Here is a 26,505-nt window from a genome sequence, read left to right on the forward strand (position 1 = left end):
AAAATTGTACTCCATTAATTCTCTTTCTTTAATTTTGTTACTAACGAGTCCTTATGGTGCAATGATTAAGTGCCCAGCTGTTAACCAAAAGGTTGGCAGTTTAAACCCAGCAGCCACCATGGGAGAAAAGACCTAATGATCATCTCCCGTAAAGATTACAGCCTAGAGGAGATCCTGGGTAGAGTGGGAGAACAATGTGGAACAAAACTCAACATCATAAAAAAGACCAGGTTTACTGGTCTGATAGAGCCTGGTAAGACTCCCAAGACTGATGGCCCCTAGTTACCCTTCAGGTCTGGAATTAAACTCACTCCTGTGGCTTCCAGCCAAAAAATAGATGGGCATATAGGATGAACGTTTACATCAAGTGGCACATTTCTTAGAATGATCAATCATGGAAGAACAGAAGGGCAGTATTTGCACAGGGAGGTAGTTCAGGGGCGGGAATGCATAAGAAAGAAGGACACAGAGAAGGGGTAACTACAGGGAGGAGGTGGGAAGAGAGCTGTTACACTGTGGGCAATTGCAATCAGTGTCATGAAACAAAACTTGTGTATGAGCTGCTGTATGGAAAATGAATTTGCTCTGTAAACTTTCACTCAAATCACAATAAAAAATTTAAAAAGAAAGAAAAAAAAAATTACAGCCTAAGAAAAAAAAAATTACAGCCTAGGAAACCCTATAGGGCAGTTCTGCTCTGTCCTATAGGGTCACTATGGTCAGAATCAACTCAAAAATTTCATCAATAAAAAATTTGTAGAAACGTGGATTTCTTTTATAAGTATCTCAGTTTTGCCACTTGGCTGCAAAGCCTAAAATATTTTATTATCTGGCCCTGTGCAGAAAAGTTTGCTGACCTATGGTCTGTACTGTGAGCAGAACAAGCCTTTTGAACTAGAAACCTGATCTCACATGTATTTGCATTCTGTCTCTCTCTCTCTCACTGTCTCACACACACACATACACACACACACACACTGCTCAGAACACTTTAATAGCTCCCCCACTGCTCTTAGGATGAAGATAAAACTCCTTCCCTTCAGGAACCTTGAGTGACCTGGCCCCTGTCTCTCTGCAGTTTCATCACCATGTCCCTGTTTCTCTACTCCAGCCGTGCTAGCCTTCATTTAGTTCTTTATATCCACCATGTTGCCACTTGCCACAGTGCCTTTGCCCATGCTACTCTTGACTCTGTCTAGAATGCAGCTTTCCACACTTTATTTATCCTCCTCAAGTCCTTCTCATCCTTCAGATCCCAGCATTGTGGTGCCTTCCTCAGGATCCTTCCTTGACCTCCCAGCTGAGGTCATGCCCCTTTGTTATAGGCTCTCAGGGTACCATTTTTTCTCTCTTGCTTAGCACTCATCATAGTTGTTGAATTATATTTGTCTATATCTGACTCCCCTACCTCCTGCAAGCCTCATGGAGCTGACACATGCCTATTAGCCAACCCCCTATTATATCTAGCAAGGAGCTCTGGTAGCACAGTGCCTAAAGCATCTGACTGCTAACCAGAAGGTTGATGGTTCAAACCCACCAGCCACTCTACAGAAGCAAGACTGGGCAATCTACTTCCATAAAGATTTACCACCTTGGAAACCCAGTGGGGGGTCATTATGAGTCGGAATCAACTCGATGGCAGTGGGTTTGGTTTTGGTTATTATATCTAGCACACCTGGTACATAGTGAGCATTCAATAAGTAGTTTGTTACAATGAATGTGAGGCCCTGCATGGTGCAAATGGTTAATGCTCTTGGCTGCTAACCAAAAGATTGGAGGTTTGAGTCCACCCAGAGGCATCTCAGAAGAAAGGCCTGGCGATCAGCTTCTAAAAACTCAGCCATTGAAAAACTTATGGAGAACAATTCTACTCTGATACACACAGGGTTGCCATGAGTTGGAACCAAGTCAACTACAAGGGGTTTGAGGTGTTTTTTTTGGGGGGTGGGTGGTTTGTTTTGGGTCATAAATTAGATGTAAACCAGTGAGCGTAGGCAGTGAGAATGAGAGACAATGGCCAGGGGAAATATTATGGAAGAGAGATCAATAGGAAGGGAGTAAGAGGGCTGTTGGAAGTGAGTGAGAATGAGGAGATCCACCACAGGCAGGAGATGGTGGGGCCTAGGTTCAGGATTTATATCCTAGAAATCTCCTTTGGGGGGGCAGTCATTGGGGCACCTTAGGAAAGGCTACAGACCTTTCCCACCACAAAAAAGAAAACTAAAATTTGATGTCTAAATGTCAGCTTTGCCAGAAATCCTACCTTGAAAGCCTTTGGAAAAGAGGTCCGTTCACTTCAGAAAATGTTTGTTGAGGGCCTACCAAGCACCAGCTCTGCCCAGAGCACCCTAGGGAATCCAGCTGTCTGCCCCCAAGGAGTCTGGACTTGGCCTGTAAGCAAAGAACATTGGCAACACATAAAGAGCAGTGTAACACCTAGCATTTTTATAGTGTGGTTAAGTTCACAGGAACTTGCACACACTATTAAAATTCTCTTTAGCCAACTTCTATGTAACTAACCTCCTCCCACAACTCCCTAATACTCCTGGGTGCCCACTCTCACAAAAGTTTTTTTGTTGTTGTTAAGTGTGTAGAGTCGATTCTGACTCACAGTGACCCCATGGGACAGTAGAACTGCCCCATAGGGTTTTCTCTGGTAACGTAGTGCCTATGGCACTTGACTGCTAACCAAGAGTCTGGCAGTTCAAACCCACAGCCACTCCTCGGAAGGAAGGTTGGGCAATCTACTTCCGTAGTGATACTGCCTCGGAAACCCAAGGAGGGGTTGCTATGAGTTGGGTTCAACTCAACAGCACATAACAACAACATCAACAACAATCTTTACAGGATAAGAGCCCTGGTGGCACAGTTGTTAAGCGCTCGGTTGCTAACCAAAAGATTGGCAGTTCTAACCCACCAGCTGCTCCATGGGAGAAAGGTGCAACCCTGCTTCCATAAAGATTACAGTCTTAAAAACCCTATTGGGCAGTTCTACTCAGTTCTTTAGGGTCACTATGAGTCAGAATAGACTCAACAGCAACAGGCTTTTGGTGATCTTTACCAGAGCAGATCCAGCCAGGTCTTTCTCCTAAGGAGCCACTGGCTAGGTTCGAACTGCTTACCTTTTGGTGAGCAGCCAAACGTTTAACCATTGCGTTACTAGGGCTTCTTCCCATAAATGTAGTCAGGGATAAATCCACACCAGCTGTGTTTGTTCCCAAACTTGTTTATGCCCATTGCACTTGTTACTGTAATTACGTACATTAATTTAATATGATGTAAGCTGATGACCTGTGAATACAAAAAAGAAAAAGTGCTGTTTCCATGAATAGTAAGCTAAATGCTTTAGAAAGAATTTATGAAAGCAAACCACCAAAAGAAAATTGTTCCCAAATTAGGTGTGGGCAAGACAAGGGTTAAAGAGTAGCAGGAGAGAGAATATAAGCATGTAAGAGGATTCTGCCCCACAGTTCCTTTACTAGTGGCTGCAACTTTTGGCTCCTTTTTAAAAGAACCAAACAGAAAAATTACAGATTATACATTGTGGAGTGGTTTATGCATAAAAGACAACTGCAGGCTTTCTACTGAACAGATCTGTAAGGAAAGAAAAGGCCTGGGGCCTGCCTCAAAAGATTAGTGAGGCATTTATGTTTTAAGTTAAAATCAGTTTTTAAGATACAAATGTGTACGTGTGGGTTTTTTCACTGTTTTATTTCATCTGTTTATTTTTGGAAGAAGTAATGCATTCATATAGTTCAGAATTTTAGAAAAATATAGAAAAACTATAAAGTGAAATATCTCCTTCCTGCCCTTCAGTCTGCCCATTTTACCTCTTCTCCACAGGCAACTATTACAAGTTTCTTGGATCTTTCCAGAATATCTTTATACATCCACAAGCAACTCTGAGTTCACACATGTATATTCTTATTTTAAATTGTTTTTCATGCAAAGGAAAGCACACCGTTCTGTATCCTGCTGTTTCACTTAACTTTGGAGATCTTATCAGTTCATAGTTTCCTTGTTCTTTTTAACAGCTGCATAGTATTCCAATGGATGGTTATTCCCTCATTTTCCTTAACCAGATCCCTGGGTTACTTTCAGTCTTTTGCTATTCAGATAATACTGTAGCCAAAACGCTTGTCTATAAGTTATTTGCATGTGTCATTTGTTATGAGTTCCTGCTTTAACCAACTTACTAGATAGGGAATCCTGGAAGTCTCTTCCACACCTGCTTATATATCCTAAAGAAATTCTCCCAGAGGCTCATGAGGGGACACATCCGAGAATGTGTATCAGAGAGTTATTTATAGTAGTGGGGAGTTGAGACACTGGATGTCATCGAGAGATCGACAAAGCAGTAAAATGTGATGGATGCAGGTTCCCACCTCCTGGGGTTATTGTGAGGGGCTTACAAAGAACTTGACCAACCCTGGCCTGAGGATACCCACCAACTACCACTAAGTCAGTTCCAACATATAGTGATCCTATAGGACAACATAGAACTGCCCCATTGGGCTTCCAAAGCTGTAAGTGTTTATGGAAGCAGTTTGTCTCATCTTTCTCCCACGGAGCGGCTGGTGGATTTGAACTGCCAGCATGTTGGTTTAACCACAGCACCACCGAACTCCCTGGCCTGAGGATAGTGCCTAGTAAATGTTAGCCCTCATCATCATCCTTTCTTCTCTTACTCAGCTGCATCTTAGCTCCTTACCAGCACAGCAGTAGATGACTGCAGCTTATCCCTCTGTAATCTGTCCCCACACAGGACAGGACAGGAGGATGCCTGGGCAGTGCTGGGGACACTCTTAAGCAAGTTTCCTGGCTCAACTCTGCACCACATCAGCTCCCTGAGAAGGGGCTTGGCTTCTTCACTTCTTAATCTTTAGGCGCACAGGGTTGATGTTTCACAGACTTGTTTGCTGCATTCAATAAACACCAAGTGATTCTGCTTTGGGCCCAACTGCTCATGGCACAGTGGAGAAGACAGGGAGAGGTGTGTGTTTGTATATGTGTGTGTGTGTGTATGTGTATACAAATTCTGCTCCTATCGAACTTAAAATCTAGTATTGATTGAAAATTAGAACACTCAGGATGGCTGAACTTGGTGGAATGGTATTCTACAAACAGAAGAATGCATATCTTCCTTTATTACAGTTTTCCTTTATGGCTTGATCCTCACAGTCTCTCTGCTGCTAGCCCCCAGGCTCTCTGGTTCTCAATTCTGCTCTCTTGTTTCAGCTGCAGAGCCCCTGGTGGATGTTTCCCTTAAGACCTCTGGTCTCCTAACAACAAGGGAAGTTGTTCTGGCAAGAAATTGGGCCAGTGAGATAATGGGGGCCAATGACCAACAGGAAATCTCTCTTAAGCAAGTCCAGAGAGGTTTAGGGGCTCTTGAGGATGGGACAGGAAGCATTACCAAAGGAGGGAGCAAACCCAGAAAAGGCAAGATATTCTCTGAGGCCTCTCAGAAGCCCTCTGATAGAGAAAAGCCAAGCTTTGTGATCCCTTGGTATGTTCTTACATGAAACTCTTTTTAACAGTGAGAATCTCAGGTAAGGGGGATTGTAGCAAATTCCCACTTCTAACTTTATATGTTCTATCATACTTTAATTCTTAGAAGCATTTGTAAATGAACACATACAGTTTTTCAAAATCTCAGCATGCTGTGATTTGAAACAAGTTTGGAGCAAGACCCTCCCACCAGTGTCTCAAGTTGGCAGTAGCTCCCATCAACTTTTGACTATTCCAGGATGTCTTCCCTGATTCATGCCCTTGGCCCCATCACTCCTTGCTTTCCCACCCTCTGAAGCTTCACAGGGCCCCCTGAGAGCCTGTGCAAGGTGCTGCAGGGGAAGGCTCTTCTTGGGGCCCTGAGTGAGGAGGAGGCTCTCTCCTCTGGCTTGGAAGGCTAGCCTCCCGCTGCACAAGGGCAAAGGAGTCAATGCCAGAGGCAGCCAAGCCAGGGATTCAAACCTCGGTGAGCTACGGGTGATGGGAAACTTGAAATAGGATAGGAGCCTTGTTCTGGCTCTATCGTTTAGTCAGGGGTGAGCACCCACCAGGCACAGGCTGCAGGCATGAGTAGACCCTGACTGCTCTCGGAACATTCCCGCCTGCTGGGTAGGTGGGTGTGAGCAGCAGACCACGGTTCAGTTTGCCAGGGCCTCTTGGAGGAGGGAGTGACTCAGGAAGTGCCGCTAGGAAGGCTCCAGCCCCAGACACCAGAGCTCTGTCCGGTTTATTTGTTTATTCCCAGAATTCCCTAAAAGGTCTTAGAACTCTGAGCCAAAAGGAGTGGAGAGATTGCCTGTCCAAGGCCCCAAGTGAGGAATCTGGGGGCCCTGGAGTCACCCCTGGTTGGGCTTTGTGGGCTGTCTTTGCTGCCAGTGTTTACAAAATGCCCCAAGTGTGGCACTGACGCCTTCATCCTGGGAGTCTTTCTGCAAGGAACTTCCTGTCTGAAATGCAGGCAGGAGAGCTCAGAGAGACCAATAGGCACCCAGGTTTGAGCAGCACCTGACCCCTCGGCAAACGCAGGAACGCTGTGCACAGCTGTTTTACACACGGGGAGCGGTACTAACTTTATCATCCAGAGAGCTGTGACTGATTTCCAGAAAGAAGGGAAATTGTTTTTCTTAAGACATCCACCCCTCTGGGGCCCTGGGTATCTTGGAGCATTTGTTTTTTATGTAGTCTGATGTCTTTGAAAGGAGCCCTGGTGGTGCTCAGCTGCTAACTGGCAGCTGGAACCCAACAGTGGTTCTGTGGGAAAAGGATGTGACAGTCTGCTTCCACAAAGATTACAACCTTGGGAGCCCTACTGAGCAGTTCTGTTCTGTCCCATAAGGTCTCTCTGAGTCTGAATCAACTCAGCACAATGGATTGTTGTTGGGTTTTGTTTTGTTTGTTGGTTTGTTTTTGGAATGTCTTTCAAGGCTACTGACCAAAGGTAAGCCAGTTGGTCCATTGGGAAACTGAACCCATAACCATGGCAGCTGAGGACTCCCACCTTGGAATAATCTGGCCCAAAACCTAGAATCCTATGGCCTGGAAAGGCCTTGTGGGGCTCATACGATACTGGCTGTGCATGGCAGGGACACTGGGACAATGTTGGCCATTTCTCTTCCCACTACTCCCTGCCCTTGGAGTCTGTGCCGGCCAGGCCATAGGTCCTCTTAGCTGCTCGGATCTTGAGTGCTGAGTATGGGGCTTGAGTGATAGGAATGGAACCACTGGGTGCTTGACATGGGTCTTCTTAGACTGATAATTCACTCTGAGGCTGGGTGTTGTACCAAAGGGGTCAACTCTCCCTGCTAGCACTCCTTCCCCTCCATCTTCATCTCCCACACTCATGGTTTTCTCGGAGTAACCTGAGGGAAATCTCCATTCTTCCTAGTCCTACCCTGTTCACTGCTCTTCCCCACCATGCCTGTCCCTGAATAGCTGTGGGGATGGGGGTCCTTTCTTTGATTGTAGTCCCAAGCACTAATTCACAAGGCCTCATACCCCATGTCCTTGGGGGCAGGAGTGTAGGAGCCTCCCTGTGGGCCCTGGGATAGACCTCTCTAGCCAGTAACCTGCAGGGACTCTCCTTGGGTCCACAACACTTCCTGGGCCCTGGCTTAGAGTGACTTCATAGGCCTGCAAGGTGTGAATCTCTTACTGTGACTCCTACCCAGAAAGGCTAGGGGTTGCCAGTTGCCTTTCTCTGACTCTTTCTTGTAAAATTCCTTTTAGTCTTTTGGAAACCCCTGCCACAGGCAGTGAGCTTGAAGACACAGGTTTGCAGTTTTTTATATCTCTTTAAGTGTGTCTGAAAGAATATGAAGGTTGAGACAGGGAGCAGGTGCCTCTCTGCTGGCCCTCATCTCTCCATCCTGACATAAAGGAGGTCTTCAGTGTGGTTGTTGGTTGGTTCTGAAATTCTCCTAGCAGCTCCCCCCCTGGGAGAAATGTGTAATTATTTGCATTTGGGTCACTCAAAAACTTAACTGTGGGTTATTGAGATGTCTCCCTGCCTTGTCTTCTCTCTGTAGATTTCTTGACTCTGGGTCATGTGTCAGCTCATCATCACTGGGGGATAAGGGGTGAGAGGAGGATATTGGGTCAGCTGTGGATTGCGGGGAGCCTTCATGGAAGAGGCAGTCAGGCTGGCGTGGCCCTTGTCCCTGGCAGGCTGCCCTTGGAACCTGTTGCATCTTGTCCATTAGACTCTCTAAGTTTGGGTAAATTTTCCACATTAGCTCTGTATTTATATCATGTCAGTTTCTCCCTAGGACCAACATCATAACTGTCTTTATTAGTCCTGTTGGAAAAAAAATTAATAAAGACATCTGACTTTGATTTTTCACCTACAAAACCAAATTTTTAGCTGCCAGGCCAGAGACCATTCAGTAATCTGTTATCTGTTGATTTCAGTAAAAGGCAGAGGGCAGGGTTCAGTCAGTCATATTGAGATTAGCCAATAGTTGCTCTTCTATTCTTCTCCCTCCTCTTCTCTTTATAAGCTTCATTGTAACTAGTTTACTCCCAGGCATTTGCTTTTTTTTTTCCCCTTCCAATCAGAATGGTCTTTATCTTAGGCTGGATTCTCTAGAGAAGCAAAACCAGTAAAGCTTGTATGTATAGAAAGAGAGAGAAAAAGTCATGTCAGGAAAAATGGCTCACACAATTGTAGAGGCTGTCAAGTCCCAAGTTCTTGGGTCAAACATCAAGCTGGAGGCTTTTCCTGACTTAGGCAGCTGCCGGGGCTGATGAATCCAAGATCAGCAGGCAGTATAGCAGACTGCTGGCTTTGGCAGATGATGAATCCAAGATTGGCAAGCAAAATGGTGGGTTTTGGCTCACAGTCTAGACGGCAACAATCCCAAAATCGGCAGAAAATACAGCAAGTCACTGGTCGGCTCTGGAGATGATGAGCAAGATGCAGGACCAAGATCCAACAGAAAGCCAGAGAATTTTCCCAGGACGTCCATGTATGTAAGTTGGAGACAGTTCCCACCCCTGAGGAAACTCCCTTTCAACTGATTGGCTCCTCATAGCATATCTCATCATGGAGGTGATTACATTACATCAGATCTCATCATAGGGGATGACTGTATCACAACTCCTTAAACCACATGGAGTCATAGTCCAGTCATGTTTAGACATAACCTTAACTATCACAGTCTCCTTATCTGCTTATAGAGTAACTGCTCAGAATAAACCTTATGTTTCAGTGTTGATTTATTTTTAACAGTACTAATTGACTCGATGGCACATAACAACAGCAATATGAGACACAGTTGATCCCAGGTTAGTGTATTAGAGCATGTTCCCCCTCTAGTCTCCCAATGCATTTGTGTATTGTGGTGCTGAGTATACAGGAGGGGCTCAGTCAATGCTCCTTAACATCAGTTAGATCACTGTCTTCCTCTTCCCTAACTTCTGTGTCCTGGAAGAGAGAAGGACACCATACGGTGGTCTCTATGCTATGTGCATTTTCCCCCTAAATGGTCATCAAGTCCGTGCATCAAATACCAGTTGGATATAGAAATCTGATTTCGGACTGTGCAAGTCTGTAAAAGATGATGCCTGATTTCATTCAGGCTCCCCGAGAAAACCTTGCTTCCATTATCTAGATGTGTAAAAACATGACTGGAGTCCAGAAAGGTTGCCCATGATCACACAGTGAGTCCATGTGGAACTTCAGGGCTCCTGTCTTACTTTCCTTGTGCTGCCGTAACAGGAATACCACAAGTAGATGGTTTTAAAGAACAGAAATTGATTTTATCACAATCCTGGAACCTTAAGTTTGAATTCAGTGCACCAGCTCCAAGGGAAGGCCTCTCTCTTTTATCTCTGGGGGAAGATCTCTTTCAGTTCCTGGAGACCCTGCATGCCGTGATTCCTTGGTGTTCTCCACACGGCATGCTTCTTCCCCCTCCATTTGTGCTTGTTTCTCTGTGCCTAATCTGCTCTTCCTAGATCTCAAAAGTCAGTAGGTTTAGGACATACCCTAAACCCTGTTCCCAAACAGGATTACACACAGAGATATAAAATCCCAAAACCCATTGTCATCAAGTCAATTCCAGCTCATAGTGACCCTATAGGACAAAGTAGAACTACCCCATAGGATTTCCAAGCCTGTATGGAAGCAGACTGCCAAATCTTTTGCCCGCAGAGCAACTGGTGGGTTCAAACAACTGACCTTTTGGTTAGCAGCTAAGTGCTTTTAATCACGGCACCACCAGGGCTCCTATCCACAGGTATAGGGGTTAGGATTTTAGCACATATTTTAGGGGAACACAGTGTAAGCCATAAAGGTTTCTTACTACATCATATTTACAGTCTTTCTTACTACATCATATTTACAGTCACTCACCATATTCCTAATCTCCCTACCCAGTCCTAGCCATTTGTTGAGGGTGGGTGGCTTCAAAAACTTTACTCAGGAATATAGGCACAGGGCCCACTCAGACCGTGGCTGCCTCCTCCAGGAGCCACCCTAGATACCTGTGACCCCACTTCTCTCCCCATCTCCTCAGTATTCACACCACTCCATACCAGGTAGGTAGGGAGAAAAGAAATGGCATAGAAAAGATGTGGGAAAAGTCAATGTTACATTCCCTGGTAAAGAACTACTGGTAGCCCAGAGGAAAGAGCATTGGAACCCTGTGGTGGTTATGTTTTTGTGTCAACTTGGCTAGGCCTAGTTGAGTGGCTGGCCAGCTGGATGTAGTATTCCCCATGATGAGACTGGTAATCAACTCCATGGTGGAATCTACTGTGAGCAGCTGAGTAGCTGCCTTTGGGTATGTGGTCTGCTTCCCGTATATAAGCAGCAGCTTTGGGAATGGTCTCTAGCTTATGGCATGCTTGGACTCTGCATGTCATTGTTCAGCAGCCTGCCATGCTCTGCCAACCTGGGGACCTACAGTGGACTTGAATTAATGGCCTGCTGTGTGGTTTGTTAACATCGAGACTGTGCCTTTTTACTTGTCAACCTTGGGCTTGGTGGCCTCAGCAACCACCAGCTGTCTGAGTGAAGAAAAGCCTCTAGCTTCAGTGGGCCAGGAGCTGGAGGCAGAGCTGAAGCCCAAGGCTGAGGGGCTTTCACCCAGCCCCTAGAGCCTGGCACTTTGAACTCGGACTTAAAGCCTCCAAACTGTAAGAGAATAAACTCCTGTTTGTTAAGGCCATCCCATTTGTGGTATATATTCTTATCAGAATGGTACTAGGTAACCAGAACAAACCCCCACACGAGAAAGTGAAATAGCTCTAGTCTCCACTTCTTGATGGAGAGAACCTTGTACATACAGAAAGCAAGAGCTCATGCCCTTTGATTTGCATGTTCCTGGACTGTGAGTAAGGCTTCTTGATATTTCCAAGGGCTTGGAGAGAGTGATTGATGCCACAGGGTAAGACCAAAGGACTCAGAAATCAATGCCCCTTGTCACCCAAAGGAGTCCTTGGGTGGTGCAAATGGTTAAGCACTGAGCTGCTAACTGAAAGGTTGACTGTTTTACCCAGAAGCACATGAAAGGAAAGGCCTAGCCATAAAGAAGACCAGGTTTACTGGTCTGATGGAGCCTGGTGAGACCCCTGAGACTGCGGCCCCTAATTACACTTCAGGTCTGGAACTGAACCCACTCCTGTGGCTTCCAGCCAAACAATAGACAGGCATATAGGGTGAACATTTGCATCAGGTAGATACACGCCTTAGAATGATCAATTCTGGGAGAACAGAAGGGCAGTGTGCAGGAAGATAGCTCAAGGGGCAGGAATACATACGAAAGAAGAACACAGGGAAGAGGTAACTACAGGGAGAAGGTGGGAAGGGAGCTGTTATACTGTGGGGAATTGCAGTCAGTGTCATGAAACAAAATGTATATGAACTGCTGTAAGGAAAATGAATTTACTCTGTAAACTTTCACCCAAATCACAATAAAAATGGAAAAAGAAAAGCAAGGCCTGGTGATTTGCTGCTGAAACAGCTACAAAACCCCTTTGGCACATAGTTCTACTCTACAACACGTGAGGTTGCTGGCACTCAGTTGACTTGCCGGTAACTGGCTTCTTTGGATTTTGCTATCCAAAGGGAGCCTTGCAAACCCTCCCATGGCTGAGAGTCAGCATGAAACCTAGGGCAGGAAGCATAGGGGCCAAGAAGGAATAGGCGGGAGCCTAACACTCCAAACGAAGGAAGGTTTCCCTAATTACTGTCATTGGCAGAACATGTCCACAGTAATCAGGTTATACACCAGCTTTATTTGTAAGGCTAATCAGAAAGCTCTGGTAGCGTAATGCCTAAGGCACTTGACTGCTAACCAGTTAGCAGTTCAAACCCACCAGGCACTCCTCAGAAGGAAGGTTGGACAATCTACTTCCGTGGTGATACCACCTCGGAAACCCAAGGAGGGGTTGCTGTGAGTCAGGTCTGACTCGACGGCACATAACAACAACAGCAACGGCAACAATCAGAAAGCATTTTAAACAACATGGTAGAAGAGGAAACCATGAGCCCCTGTCTTAGAGAACCACTCTTGGCTTCTGTCTCCTTTTGGGGTTGGGGTGGATTGGAGTAAGAGAATCCCAGGGGAATCTGAGTTAAATTTATTTGATAGACCTGAGAGGAAGGTTTGACTAAAACATAAGCCTACATAACAATAATTTTAAAACAAAAAAACCATAAGCCTAATCATTTTAGGAACTGTGTATACAGCTGCTAAATGACAGCCTGGTATGAGCAAAAGGAAAAGCTTTCTGGTTTTTCTTCCTCTAAATAAGCAGTGGTGGTCTGGCAGGAGTAGGGTGTTATCCCTTCTGGTTTGTAAGCAAACAAGTCCTGCTGGGACCTTGGCAAAGTCAACTTCCTCTCTCTCTGGTTCAAAGGATGGCCCTTTCTGACAGATATCCTCCTTGCAGACTGTGCCCCCATCTCCTGGTACCCCTGGGGCTCTAGAGGCAGGGCAGAGGAACTTTGATGCACTAGAGCAGGGGTCAGCTAACTATAGCCCTCGGGCCAAATCCAGCCCACCGCCTGTTCTTACACAGCCTGTGAGCTTGGAAGGAATTTTACACGTTTAAGTGGTTGAAGAAAAATAAAAACAAGAATAACATTTCTTGAAAAGTGAAAATTATAGGAGATTAAGGTTTCAGTGTCCATAAATTAAGTTGTGTGGAAAGACAGTCATGCCCATCTGTTTACATGTGTATTGTCTGTTGCCGTTTTCAGGCTACAACTCCAGCGTTGCAACAGAGATTATGTGGCCTGCAAACCTGAAAATACTCACTCTCTGGCCCTTTACAAATAAAGCATCTGTGCAGGCAGGTCTCTGTAGAGCCTTATTAGTTTCTACAACACTGTGTGCATCTGGCACTAATTTAGAGCACCATGCCTCAACAGAGAATAGTAAATTCTGGCCATATCAGGAAACCTGGGAAATGAAGGGACCTGCTCTAGGGCTTGCTTGCCTGGCTCAGCATTTAGGATCAATGACGTTTATTGATCTTCTGCTGTGTTCCAGTCACTGGAGACTCATATGGGTAGGATGCTGTCCCTGCCTCAGAATGACTGGACAGACAGTGGGAGAGATGGGTCGTAGGATCATGCCGTGGTAAGTGCACAGAGAAGGTGATCACAGTGGACGTGCAGTTAGTTTCCTGGGGCTGCCGTAAGCAACCTGGTAGTATCAATGGTTAAGTGCTCAACTGCTAACCAAAAAGTTGGCCATTCAAACCCACCCAGCAGCTCCATGGGGAGAAAGACCTGGCAATCAGCTTCTGTAAAGATTACAGCCTAGAAAACCCTGTGGGACAGTTCTGCCCTGCCACCTGGGATCACTATGAGTCGGGATCAACTTGACATCACATAATAACAACAACTGTGGGGGCTGCCATGACAAAATAGCAGGAGTTGGGTGGTTGTAAGAACAGAAATCTGTTGCTTCACAGTTCTAGAAGCTAAGTGTCCGAATGATGGCACAGCCATGTGCTCTCCAAAGCCTCTAGGAGAAGTTCTCTCCTTGTCTTTCCCAGCTTCTGGTAGCCCCAGGTGTTCCTTGGCTTGTGGATGCATCTTCACATGGCCATCTTCCTTCTGTCTGTATCTGTGTCTCTGTCTCTTCTCATAAGACATCAGTCCTGTAAGATTAAGACCTGTCTTCTATTCACAGACAACATCTTCCAAGATCCTGTTTCCAGATAAGATCACAGTCATGGATACAGGGGTTAGGATGTCAACATAGCTTTGGGGGATAAAATTCAATTCCAAACGGGCACTTTGGCTTCTGTTGTTGCTGTGTGCTGTCAAGTTGATTCCAACCCTAGATGACAGAATAGGGCTGCCCCATAGGGTTCCCTAAGCTATAAATCTTTATGGGAGCAGTCTGCCAGATCTTTCCCTGAACAGCTACTGGGTAGATTTGGAGCACCAACCTTTCTGTTAGCAGCTGAGCACTTTAAACATTATGCCACCGTGGCTCCTTTTTGAGTTCAGAGTGGGTATTTTTTTGTTGAGCCCACTCTGGAATCTAGAGTCTTGTTCTAAGGAAGGAATTGTCCAAAGACATGTAAAAGTAATAGTTTTCTTAATTAGTTCGTGAATGAAAAGAGCTCCATGTACCAATTACCCAATAGGACATGTACATAATGAATAAAATGGGTGCCTTATTAGAAAAATAAATAAAGGCTTGAATCCTGAATTGGTCTTATAGCAGTTCTGTGAAATTAACTAATTCAGCAAGAACAGTTTCCAGGTTTTAGATGACATGTTCAAAATACCCTTTTGGCAGGATGCTGAATTGTGGACCTGCCACTCTACCATTTGTGTAAAAGGGGTTGAGGAAGAAGTGATGGGTAAGTATTCTTGTAATGTCTCCAGCAGGATATGCGACAACCTAAATGAGTATACCAGGAAGGATGCTAGGTGCCTGCAATTGGAGGTGGGGAGAGACTATGCACATTAAAAATCATACACAACAACAACGAGTTGCCGTAGAGTTGATTCCAGCTCATACCTTTTTAAATATTTGATCTAACTTTTTATTTTATGTTTAAACCTTGATTTGGGATAATTTTAACACTTTCAGATAACCTTTTTTATTTTTTTAATTTTGAAGCATGTGAATATATTACCTACTCAAAAAAATTTATAATTTTAGTGTTGTCTTAATTATCTAGGTTAAAGTGTTAAAAAGCAAAGATGTTACTTTGAAGACTAAAGGTGCACTTGACCCAAGCTGTAGTATTCTTAATCGCCTCACATACATGCAATGAGTAAGGAGGACAGAAGAAGAATTGATGCCATTGAACTAGGGTGTTACCAAAGGATATGGAATGCACGGACAGAAGAACAGACAAATCTGTTTTGGAAGAAGTACAGCCAGGATGCTCCTTAGAAGCAAAGATGGTGCGACTTTGTCTCACATACTTTAGACATGTTATCAGGAAGACCAGTCCTTGGAGAAGAACATCGTGCTCGGTAAAGTGCAGGGTGAGTGAAAAAGAAGACCCTCAACAAGATGGCTGGCACAGTGGCTGCAACAATGGGCTCAAATACAGCAACAACTCTGAGGATCGTGCAGGACCAGGCAGTAGGCAGTGTTTTGTTCTGTCGTATATCGGGTCGCTGTGAGTCGGAACCGACTCAATGGCACCTAACATAATCATCTAGTGCTGCTGTAGCAGAAATACCACAAATGGGTGCTTTATCAAACAGAAATTTATTCTTCCAGTTTAGGAGGCCAGAAGTCCAAAATCAGGGCATCAGCTCTAAGGGGATTGCTCTGTTCACTCTGTCCCATGGCTCTTTAAAAAACCTACTGCCATCGAGTCGGATCTGATTCATAATGACCCCTCCTTGGGTCTCTGAGGCAGTATCGCTACAGAAGTACATTGCCCAACCTTCCTTCCGAGGACCAGCTAGTAGGTTTGAACCGCCAGCCTTCTGGATAGCAGTCAGATGCCTTAGGCTTAGTGATCTTCCTGTGGCATGGCATCTGTCTTCCTCCATTTCTGCCTGCTTGGTTAATCTGCTCTTATATCTTAAAAGAGATTAAGACTCATTCTACACGGATACTGCCCCATTAACATAACAGAGAAAACCCATTCCCAAATGGGATTCTAACCATAGGTATAGGGGTCAGGTTTTATAACATATATTATGGGGGGACATGATTCAGTCCAGAACAAATGTAAAATAAATATCACATGGTTTTAACATTAGCTCCCTGTGTCATCTTTGGAAAATCATTTCTCCTCTCTTTCATTCCACAAATGATTCTTGATTGCCTACTACAAGCCCAGGTACTGTTATTTATTTTAAGCCCAGAAATTAGATCTCTGGGCCTTGGTTTCTTTATCTGTAATACAGGGAATTGAACTAGATTGAGCTACGCAGTGGTCCTGCTATTCATGATAATTAACTGGGAGGCTCATTGAAAGGATGGCTGGAACCTACCCTCAGAGGTTCTAATTCAGTGGATCTGGATTGGAGCCCGAGATTTCCCATTTATAGCAAGTTCCCAGGAGGTTCTGATGCTGCTAGCCTGGGAACCATACTTTGAGAACCCACTTCTGACATCCTAGCATTCTGTGCTTATAGATAGCTGTGCTTATAGTTTTGAAAATATTAATGGGCAAAACAATTAGGAATAGAATAGATTCTTCTAGCTAAAGGTCCCTGGGTGACATAAATGGTTTATACTCAACTACTAAGCTTAAGTAGTTGATGATTCAAACCCACCCAGCAGCACCACATAAGAAAGGCCTGGCAATCTATTTCTGAAAAGATTACAGCCAAGAAAACCCTATGGAGCAATTCTGTATGACACATGGGGTACCTTGAGTTGGAATCAACTAGACAGCAATGGATTTAGTTTTTTCTTTGGTTTCTACCTGAGGATGCAAAGTAATCTGTTTTACTCAGAAGTTTGGAAACATTTAACAAAGCAAACACTTCAACAGAAGTAAAATTATCTCACTTCCATTTCAACCACAAGGGTGTAGTGAAGGGACATGGGATCAGGTTGTTGTAGTCAGAGATGTATGAGTTTAAACAAATAAGTCTTCCTGGGGGAGGTGACTTTGTTATTAGCCTTTTGAGAAAGGGTTCAGTGAAGTGGTTTAAATGAGTAAAATTGCCAGGCCCTCTTTGATGCCTACAGGATGTCATTTTAAAGCTCACCACAATTTGTCACTACCTTACAAATTCAGCCTAATTACCAGTGAGTTCCAGCAAGGACATGGTGCCTCAGCATGAATCCTTCTACCTCTCATGGTCCCTCTTGATTCTGTGCCTTTGTTCACACTGTTTCCTTGTCTAGACTACCCTTCCTGGTCCCCTCCACCTGTGCTCTATTGTCCATCAGGGTCAAGGTGAAACCTGACTATTTCCGTGAGAACACTACCATCTGCCTTAACCTAAACTGGGTGTCCTTTTCTTCCTATATCATTGTTATCTGGCTTTTTCCTCATTCAATGATTCATTCAACAAATACTGCCTTTCTTTCAAGAAATCCTACTGTGGGTTGGGCATTATGCTAGGCATTGGGAATATAGAATGATAGGGAAAAGATGTCCCTGCTCCAGTGGAGAAAGATATAGTCATCAAATAATTGCCTTAGTGGAAGTACAATTACCAATGGGGAAGAGTGGTCTGAAGGAAAGGAATGTAGTTTTATGAGCGCCTGATGTAGTTGTGGGGGTTTGGAGTCAGGGTGACCTTTCTGAGGAAGTAGAATTTGAGCCCAGGGCTTAGCTAGATGAAGAGGAGATGAAGAGTTTGGGGAGAAGAGCTCTTCAAATGGAGGGAACAACATGTGCAAAGGTCCTGTGGTTAGGCAAGGGGATGAAGAGCAAGGAGAAGGTTATAACATGAGGCTTACAAACACACTGTGTAGAGCCCTGATGGCCTTGTTAATGATTTTGATTTTTAATCTCAGAGTGATAGGATGCCATCAAAGGGTTTTCAATAGTGAGATGATGGAATCCGAGTGACATTTTACAAAGCTTATTCTGCTACTGTCTGGAGAATGGTTAAGAGTGGAAACAGGGAAACCAATTAGGAGGCTGTTGGAATAGTCCAGAAGACAGATGTGGTGTCTTGGACTAGATAGTAGCAATGGAGTAGAAGAAAGATGGATGAAGTTAAGAAATACATAGGAGGACAATGGACAGGATATGGTGATTGAGTAAGGGAGAGTGAGGAGTCAAGGGCAAGGCTTTGGAAGAGGATCCAGTTAAGGGGAGATGATGTTGAGTTTTAGGTGGCCTTGAACTTGGAAGTGGTGGTGTAGAGTAGGCAGCTGTCAGGAGCTCAGATGATCTGAGCTGGGGAAGTCACTGGGAGTCAGGAGGATGAGAATGTCAAGGGAGAGAGTATGTGAGAAAAGAAGAGAGTGTCTCCTAAGATTCCTCAAAATCCCCTGAAGGGAAGAGCATTTTGAGAAAGGAGGGTCACTTCCTACTGTCAGCATAGGGGATGTTTCTCTCCTTCTTCCTTCTCTTTCTGTTCAGCATTATCCTACTTCAGGTCTTAGGTCATGACTGGATACAGCAGGAGCTTCTCCATCCAGAACTTCTCAAACTTTCCTGTGCACATGAATTACTTGGGGCTGTTAATAAAATGCAGATCCTGATTCAGTAGGTCTGGGCTGGGGCCAAGATTCTGCATTTCCAACAAGCTCCTAAGCAACATGAACCACATTTTGGGCAGCAAGGTAAATTGGGGTCTCCGCGTCTCTTGTCTCCCATCGCCCAGCTGCATGGTCAGTGTCTGCCCCAGCCTCGTAGGCCAGCCTTCCTCCCCTGCCACTGCTTCCCTTCAGTTCACCGAAGCAAACACTGAGTTTTTGTCTCTCCTTCTCGTATAGTTCAGAAAGGGACGGAAATCAACTCAGGCTAGCTCCCTGGTACAGGGGGACTTCTGCAGTGTTCTTAAAACATTTCTACTTTGAATTCCCCCAGAAGGATTTTGTACAACTATTTATACTCTCACACATTTTTAAGTTTACATCTACATATTTTATCATCAGTTTGTAGAAGGTGCAATTTCCAGCATATTGTAAACACTAGTATTTTTTTAAGGAAAACTGTCACATCACTTATTAATTTATCCACTGAAATCTAAACACCATAGCAATCTGATACCCACCATCATCCATTTTAAAAATATACTAACAAGCTCTTCTTTAATAGTCATTGTTCTTTTTTCTCCATGAACTTTCATTTCTATTTTACTCTCCCTATGGAATTTTATCCTAGTGATATATTGTCATGCTTAAAACTTTTTCGTCTGCTACCCTATCATATTTCTCTGTAACAATTTTATATAAACTTTTTAATTTCCTGAAATCATAAAGCTCAAAGTATTAAATTTTTCTTCTGGTTTGAGTTACCATTTACAATTATTAATAGTAGCAATGGATCAAAGCGACCTAAATGTATCAGTAATTTAGATAAATAATTAATAAACATACAACCTTGTATTAAAAATACATCTCTTAATGACACAGTGGTTCTGGATGACTTTTCAAAATAACCATCTCTGTTGACTTACAACATACGTCCACCACCACTGGTTGCTGTCAAGTTGACTCCAATTCATGGCAGCCCCATGTGTGTCAGAGTGGAACTGTGCTCCATAGGGTTTTCAATGCCTATGACTTTGCAGTAGATTGCCAGGCCTTTCTTCTGAGGCACCTCTGGGTGAACTCAAGCCTCAACCTTTCGGTTAGCAGCCCAGTATGTTAACCATTTGCAACTACATACATACACACCCATATATAATCAGATCATAAACGTGCAGCTTGAGTTACCACAAAATGAGCATGCGCATGAAGTTACCGCCTTGATCCAGAAGGATTATTGCTGTGGTAGGTTATTTCTTCAATTTGTTTATCTGTGGAAGGATATTATCTATTGCTAGCATGAGACAAGGCTTAGCATCTATTGTATTTCCATTTTTTCATCCATATAGCTAAAAATTACACTGAGAACCCAGATTCACATGAACTAGCAAATAGGGCTACTAGTTTTATTAAAGCACAGTCACTCAACCCTTTGATCTTCTTCTGAGTTATATACTGAAAACCATATAATCAACTATCACCAAACCAAACTCACTGCCATCAAGTCGATGCCGACTCATAGTGACCCCCTCTGGGTTTCCAAGGTGGTAAATCTTTATGAAAGTAGATTGCCCAGTCTTCCTTCCTCAGAGTGGCTGGTAGGTTTGAACCGCCAGACTTCTGGTTAGCAGTCAGATGCCTTAGGCACTATGCCACCAGAGCTCCTTTACATCATCAACTAGCATTTAAAATTAAATTTTTATTATTTCTACTTGGCTTTTCTAGTAAAAATGAAGTAGAAACCACTTGTCTTGCAAAAAGATTTATTACTCAGTTGTTGCTCTCTTTCTCATCTGTCTGTCTTCTTGCTTGGTGACCAGGAGTTTCTTCTCCCTGGGACAGCGAGCAGGGTTGAGGTTTGAGATGGGATGGGTTAGAGGTTTGCTTTTTGTATAAAAGAGAGGAAAGACTATGAGAGAGCAGGTGGAAAGGACAGACGGCACCTCCATCACTGTTCAGTTTTTGAGTTTCTATGGGAGGTGAGGATCTGGACATTGATTCTCATAAAACTTTGGATCCACATGTCATTTTTGGAAAGTCCTGTGCATTCCCCAGTTTGAAGCCTGTATGGACTCAAGCAGGAACTAGACCAGTCTCTCCAAATTTCCTAGTTCATGGTTCTAAAAGAGTTCCTTATGGCAGAGACCATGGAGGCAATTAGCCACACATTCTGTGTCCTCCTCCTATTCCGGCTCTCCTTCCTCTGTGGCTCCAGGTGAAGAGAAATCAATTTTTGTGCCTTGGATGATGGCTGGCAAGCTTTTAAGACCCCTGGCACTGTGCAGCAAACTAGGAAATAGAACAGAAGCACTAAACATGTTACTAGGCCAATTAACAGAGCTGTCCTGGGAAACCGTGACCCTAAACCTCCAAACCAAGAAACCAAATCCCATGAAGTTTTTGGTTGTACATAAGCAGCCTCAGCAGCTACTTTCTTTTCTTTTTTTTTTTTTTTTTCATTATAATATAGCTATCACACAACTTTTGCCAATTCAACTATTTAGAGGTTTATAACATATTGACAGCAATTACAATAATTGGCTGTGCAACCCTACCCTTAATCAGTGCTGTATTTTCATCACCATTAACCACCCCCATTCCCCCTCCCTCCTGCACCTGGTAACCACTAATAACCTTTATTCTCTATATATTTGCCTTTTCTTGTCCTTCATATAAGTGAGGTCGTACAACATTTGTCCTTTTGTGATTGACTTATTTCACTCAGCTTTATACCTTCCAGCTCCATCCATATTGTAGCATGAATCAAGACTTCTTTTCTCCTCCTGGCTGAGTAGTATTCCATTCTTTGTTTATCCACTCATCTGTGATGGGCGTTTAGGTTGTTCCTACGTTTTGGCTCTTTATTGTGAATAGTACTGAAATGAACATTGGTAAACAAGTCTCTGTTTAAGTGTCCGCTTTCAAGTTTTTTGGACCTAGGACTGAAATTTTTAGGTCATATGGATTTGGTTTGGTTTTTTATGGTAGTTCTGGGTTTAGTTTTTTGAGGAATCACACACTGTTTTCCACAGCAACTTAAGGGTTTCAGTTTCCCAAAATCCTCACCAACATTCATTATTTTCTGTTCCTTTCGTTTGTTTTATCTTAGCTATTCTAGTAGGAATTAAATGGGGTCTCATTGTGGTTTTGATTTGCATCTCTCTGATGACTTATGACACTGAGCATCCTTCATGTGTTTGGTGGCCATTTGAACCTCATCTTTGGTGAAATGCGTGGTGAAAGGTTTGGCTAATTGCCTCCATGAACAGCTGGCTTCTTTGCCATGATAGCAGAAGAACTGGATGGTGGCCGGCTGCCATTACTGAACATTTTGATCAAAGATTCCATAGAAGGATACTGATCAAAGAGGGAGAATATAGAACAGAATTTCAAATTCTCAGGGACTCCAGACTTCCTGGAGCCATGAACTTCCTGGATGAACCCCTGAAACTATTGCCCTGAGAAAATCTTTAAAACTTAAACCCCTGAAGTCTTCTTAAAACCAAACAATAGTTTAAAAAAACAAAAAACAAAACTCATTGCCGTTGAGTTGATTCAACTCATAGTGACCTATCATTGGGTTTCTGAGGTGGTATATCACTACGGAAGTAGATTGCCCAACCTTCCTTCCAAGGAGTGGCTGGTGGGTTTGAACTACCAGCTTTCTGGTTAGTAGTCAAATGCCTTAGGCACTACACTACCAGAATTTACCAAAGAAACCAAACCCAATGTCAAGGAGTCATATCCGACTCATAGCGACCCCCTCCGTGGGTTTCCGAGGCGGTATCACTATGGAAGTAGATTGCCCAACCTTCCTTCTGAGGAGTGGCTGGTGGGTTTGAACCTCCAGGCTTCTGGTTAGCAGTCAAGTGCATTAGGCACTAGGCCACCAGTTTAGCTTAACTAATATTAAATGTCTACCTTAAGTGTGGTGCCTAAGTTCTTTTAAGAACTATCTATATGGGATCAAGACGATAACAACTATTTGAAAGATTAGATAGGAACCTTAGGCAGCAGTGAGTTTATGTTAGTGGGGGAGGAACAACTCAGAAATGGAGGATGAAAGTGGTTGCACAACTCAAGAATGTAGTCAATGTCACTGAATTGTATCTGTAGAAACAGTTGAATTTTGGTGTATGTTTTGCTGTGGGTATTCTCAACAACAAAATAATTAAAAAAAAAAAAAAGGCATTGTATAAGTGCAGCCTATTTGTGTGTGAGAGAGAGACTGTGTCACAGGCTTCTGGCTAGATGGTTACCCCCTGTGTGTAGCTATTTCCCTGAGCAGGGACAGTGAGAGAGACAGGTGACTATGTTGACCTTGCATTCAAGTTAACATGTGCAGTACTGATCCTTGAAACTCTCTCCTATTATGTCCTTGTGCTGCAAATAAGTCGTCTGATTTCTGAATTCCCATAGCTCTTATTTTTACCACTTCATTACGTGTATCTCTTTTCCCTTGTATTATAATTACTTAATCATGTATCCTATCACCTTTTCTGACTGTAAGCTCCCAAAGAGCAGGCTCCATGTCTGATCACTTCCTCGCATTGGTACAGTACACTTAGTAGGTATACAATAAATATTTGTTGAACAGGTAATTGATTGATAGATGTCTTAAATTTCTTCCTATCCCCCACAGTCCCTAGAATAGTGTTGGACTTTCAATAGCAGGGTCTCAGAAGAATTAATCAATGAGCAAAACAATGAAATTAATAAATCAATGAGCTAATGAGCCACTAAACAGTGGCTTGAAAGCGAGTTTACATTCACATGAGGGTCAAGATATGTAAAAAGTGGGAAGTCTGTGAAACTGAGTATTTCTATTCCAGTCTTTCGCTTTGTATTTACTTTTGTAACTGGAGTAGTAAAAAAAAAAAAAAAAAGTTGCCTTCAAGTCAGCTTCAACTCATGGTGACCCCGTGTGTGTGTGACTGATGCTCCATAGAGTTTTCAATGGCTGATTTTTCCAAAGTAGATCACTAGGGTGTAGGCTTGAACCACCAGTCTTTTTGGTTAGCAGCTGAGCACTTAACCATCTGTGCCACCCAGAGACTCCTATAACTGGACCTGGGAGGTATAATTGCTTGTTGGAAAATCCACATAAACCCTTTCCCGTCCTTTGATTCTTGTCTTGCAGGTGTGAGCAGCATCTCCTCACCAAGGTGGTGTTTGGTCCGTACCTCAGCCCGGGTGAGGATGTAAAACCCCCCGCTCTGCACATGAGTGGTGCAGGCCAGCAGGGACACCTGGCTTCAGCCACCGTCACAGACATGTCAGCCGTGGAGTAGTGTGGATACCTTCTCTCAGCTTCTCAGGGTTTCAGTCCTTTTTGGCTTTTTTCATTTAACTTTTTTTTATGGTTTTGTGGCTGGACATTCACGACCAAGGCAGGCACCATGGGAGATCAGCAGCTATACAAGACCAACCATGTGGCCCACAGCAGTGAGAATCTCTTCTACCAACAGCCCCCACTTGGCATCCATGGCAGCCTGAACCACAACTATGGGAATACAGTCACAGGGGGTGGGATGGATGCCCCTCAGGCTTCACCCATCTCTCCCCACTTCCCTCAAGATACTCGGGATGGCCTGGGCTTACCTGTTGGTTCCAAAAACCTTGGCCCAGTGGATACCTCAAGGCAAGGAGGGTGGGGAGGCCATTCTGGCCCTGGAAACCATGTCCAGCTACGTGGCAACCTGGCCAACTCCAATATGATGTGGGGGGCACCAGCCCAGGCTGAGCCCACTGATGGCTACCAGTACACCTACTCCCAGGCCAGTGAGATTCGGACCCAGAAGCTCACTAGTGGTGTCCTGCACAAGCTGGACTCTTTCACCCAGGTGTTTGCCAACCAAAACTTGCGCATTCAGGTCAACAATATGGCCCAGGTGCTGCATGCCCAGTCAGCAGTGATGGATGGGACCCCCGACAGTGCCCTCCGCCAACTGCTCTCTCAGAAGCCGATGGAGCCCCCGGCACCAGCTATTCCTCCCCGCTACCAGCAGGTGCCCCAGCAGCCTCACCCTGGTTTCAGTGGCGGACTGTCCAAACCAACTCTTCAGGTTGGACAGCACCCTACCCAAGGGCATCTTTATTATGACTACCAGCAACCACTGGCTCAGATACCAGTGCAGGGGGGACAGCCACTGCAGGCCCCTCAGATGCTATCACAGCACATGCAGCAGATGCAGCAGCACCAGTATTACCCACAGCAGCAGCAGCAGCAAGCTGGGCAACAGCGCATCTCCATGCAAGAAATGCAACAGCAGCAGCAACAACAGATTCGTCCATCACAGCCTCAGCAGCCACAGCAGCCGCAACAGCTACAGCTGCAGCAGCGACAGGGTGCAATGCACATACCTCAGTGTTATCAGCCCCAACCCATGATGCAGCACTTGCAAGAGCAGCAGCAGCAGCAACAGATGCACCTGCAGCCCTCTTCTTATCACAGGGACCCCCACCAGTATACCCCAGAGCAGGCACACGCTGTCCAGCTGATCCAGCTGGGCTCCATGCCCCAGTACTACTACCAGGAGCCCCAGCAGCCCTACAGCCACCCCCTCTACCAGCAGAGCCACCTGCCTCAGCACCAGCAGCGTGAGGACAGTCAGCCGAAGACTTATCCCAGTGACAGGCAGGCCCAGTCCCTGCTGAGCTCCCACGGGGACCTGGGGCCTCCTGATACAGGAATGGGGGACCCAACCAGCTCGGATCTGAACCGGGTCAGCAGTACCCTTCCCCATCGGCCACTCCTGTCCCCCAGTGGGATCCACCTCAACAACATGGGGCCTCAGCACCAGCAGCTATCCCCCAGTGCCATGTGGCCTCAGGTATTCTCACCGTGGGAGTTTTTCCTGGTATCTCAGTGTGCGGTAGGGCCACCTGGGCTTGAGTATATGTAGTGCTGAATCCTCTCTCCAACCCCTTGGTTCTTTATGCATTCTGTAAACATTAACCTACACATGCCAGGTGCTGTCTGTGTTAGGCACTTGGAATACAAAACCAATTACGACTCAGTCCTTTGCCTGCAGAGTTTATAATCTCACTTAAGGAAGTGGTCCAAATAACGGGAGCTTCCCCTGAATGCTTCATGGAATGAATGATCAAGGCCTTGAGTCAAGTGCTTGGGGACACGGAGTAAAGGTGTCTCTCCCCCTGGGATCTAGACTCTCGGAGGATTCCCTATGAAAACGTTCCCCCTTGGGAGGAAGGTTACACTTTGGTAGCATTTCTCTAAGTGCACTGCTCAGGACAAAAGTTCCATAGAATGTTTAATGAATATTGTTGTGGGGTAGGAGGGATATGGATTCTGTGGATAAATTAATTCAAGGTTACCTAAAGAGAACTAGGTTGCTTTGCTGCAGAGTTTCTCAGGACCTTTAATATGCTAATGTGCATTGTAAATCTCCAAAAGGAGCTATCACATATGATTGCAGAAAGCTTTAGCTGCCCACAGGATCCAGGAGATCAAGTGAATGGCAAAATGGCCTGGGGTGAGATAATAGGGAGCGGCAGCAACTGCGGTGTATTGGAGAGCAGACGCCCCAGTTAGTGGTATTCTCAGTCAGCGTTTTTAAAAACAGCCTAGCCAAACAAAATAGGGCCATATTCAGCCTGTAGGCCACCAAATATATGTGACCACAAAACAGCCTTCCGTGTGTCAGGGACTGTTCATGCTTTAGCATCTTCCAAGTCCTGCACACTCACGTGACAGCAGGGTGCAGGGAGGAGGGAATCATGAACAGGATCTGATTAGGTTGAGAGAGGGCTCAGATGGAGGTGGAAGGCCAGAGATAAACTTCTCCTTGACCCTGCATTGTCTGGTGCTCAGGCCTGATGGTAACTGAGAGCCTTTGTGAGCCATAAGCATAAGATGACCAAGATTAGAAAG

General features: G+C 44.7%; 1 protein-coding gene across 1 annotated transcript in view; it reads left to right on the top strand.

The window, feature by feature from the left end:
* Positions 1-24,010: 24,010 nt before the first annotated feature.
* Positions 24,011-26,505, top strand: part of TRERF1 (transcriptional regulating factor 1) — a 58,107-nt gene continuing 55,612 nt past the window's right edge. Inside the window, exon 1 of the mRNA XM_007936247.1 lies at positions 24,011-25,444. Coding sequence (XP_007934438.1) covers positions 24,011-25,444 — 1,434 coding nt within the window. The remainder of the gene's footprint in view (positions 25,445-26,505) is intronic.

This window comes from Orycteropus afer, unplaced genomic scaffold (assembly GCF_000298275.1).
Source record: "Orycteropus afer afer isolate SDZICR_OR568_19922 unplaced genomic scaffold, OryAfe1.0 scaffold00034, whole genome shotgun sequence".
In the NCBI taxonomy this organism is placed as follows: Eukaryota; Metazoa; Chordata; class Mammalia; order Tubulidentata; family Orycteropodidae; genus Orycteropus; species Orycteropus afer.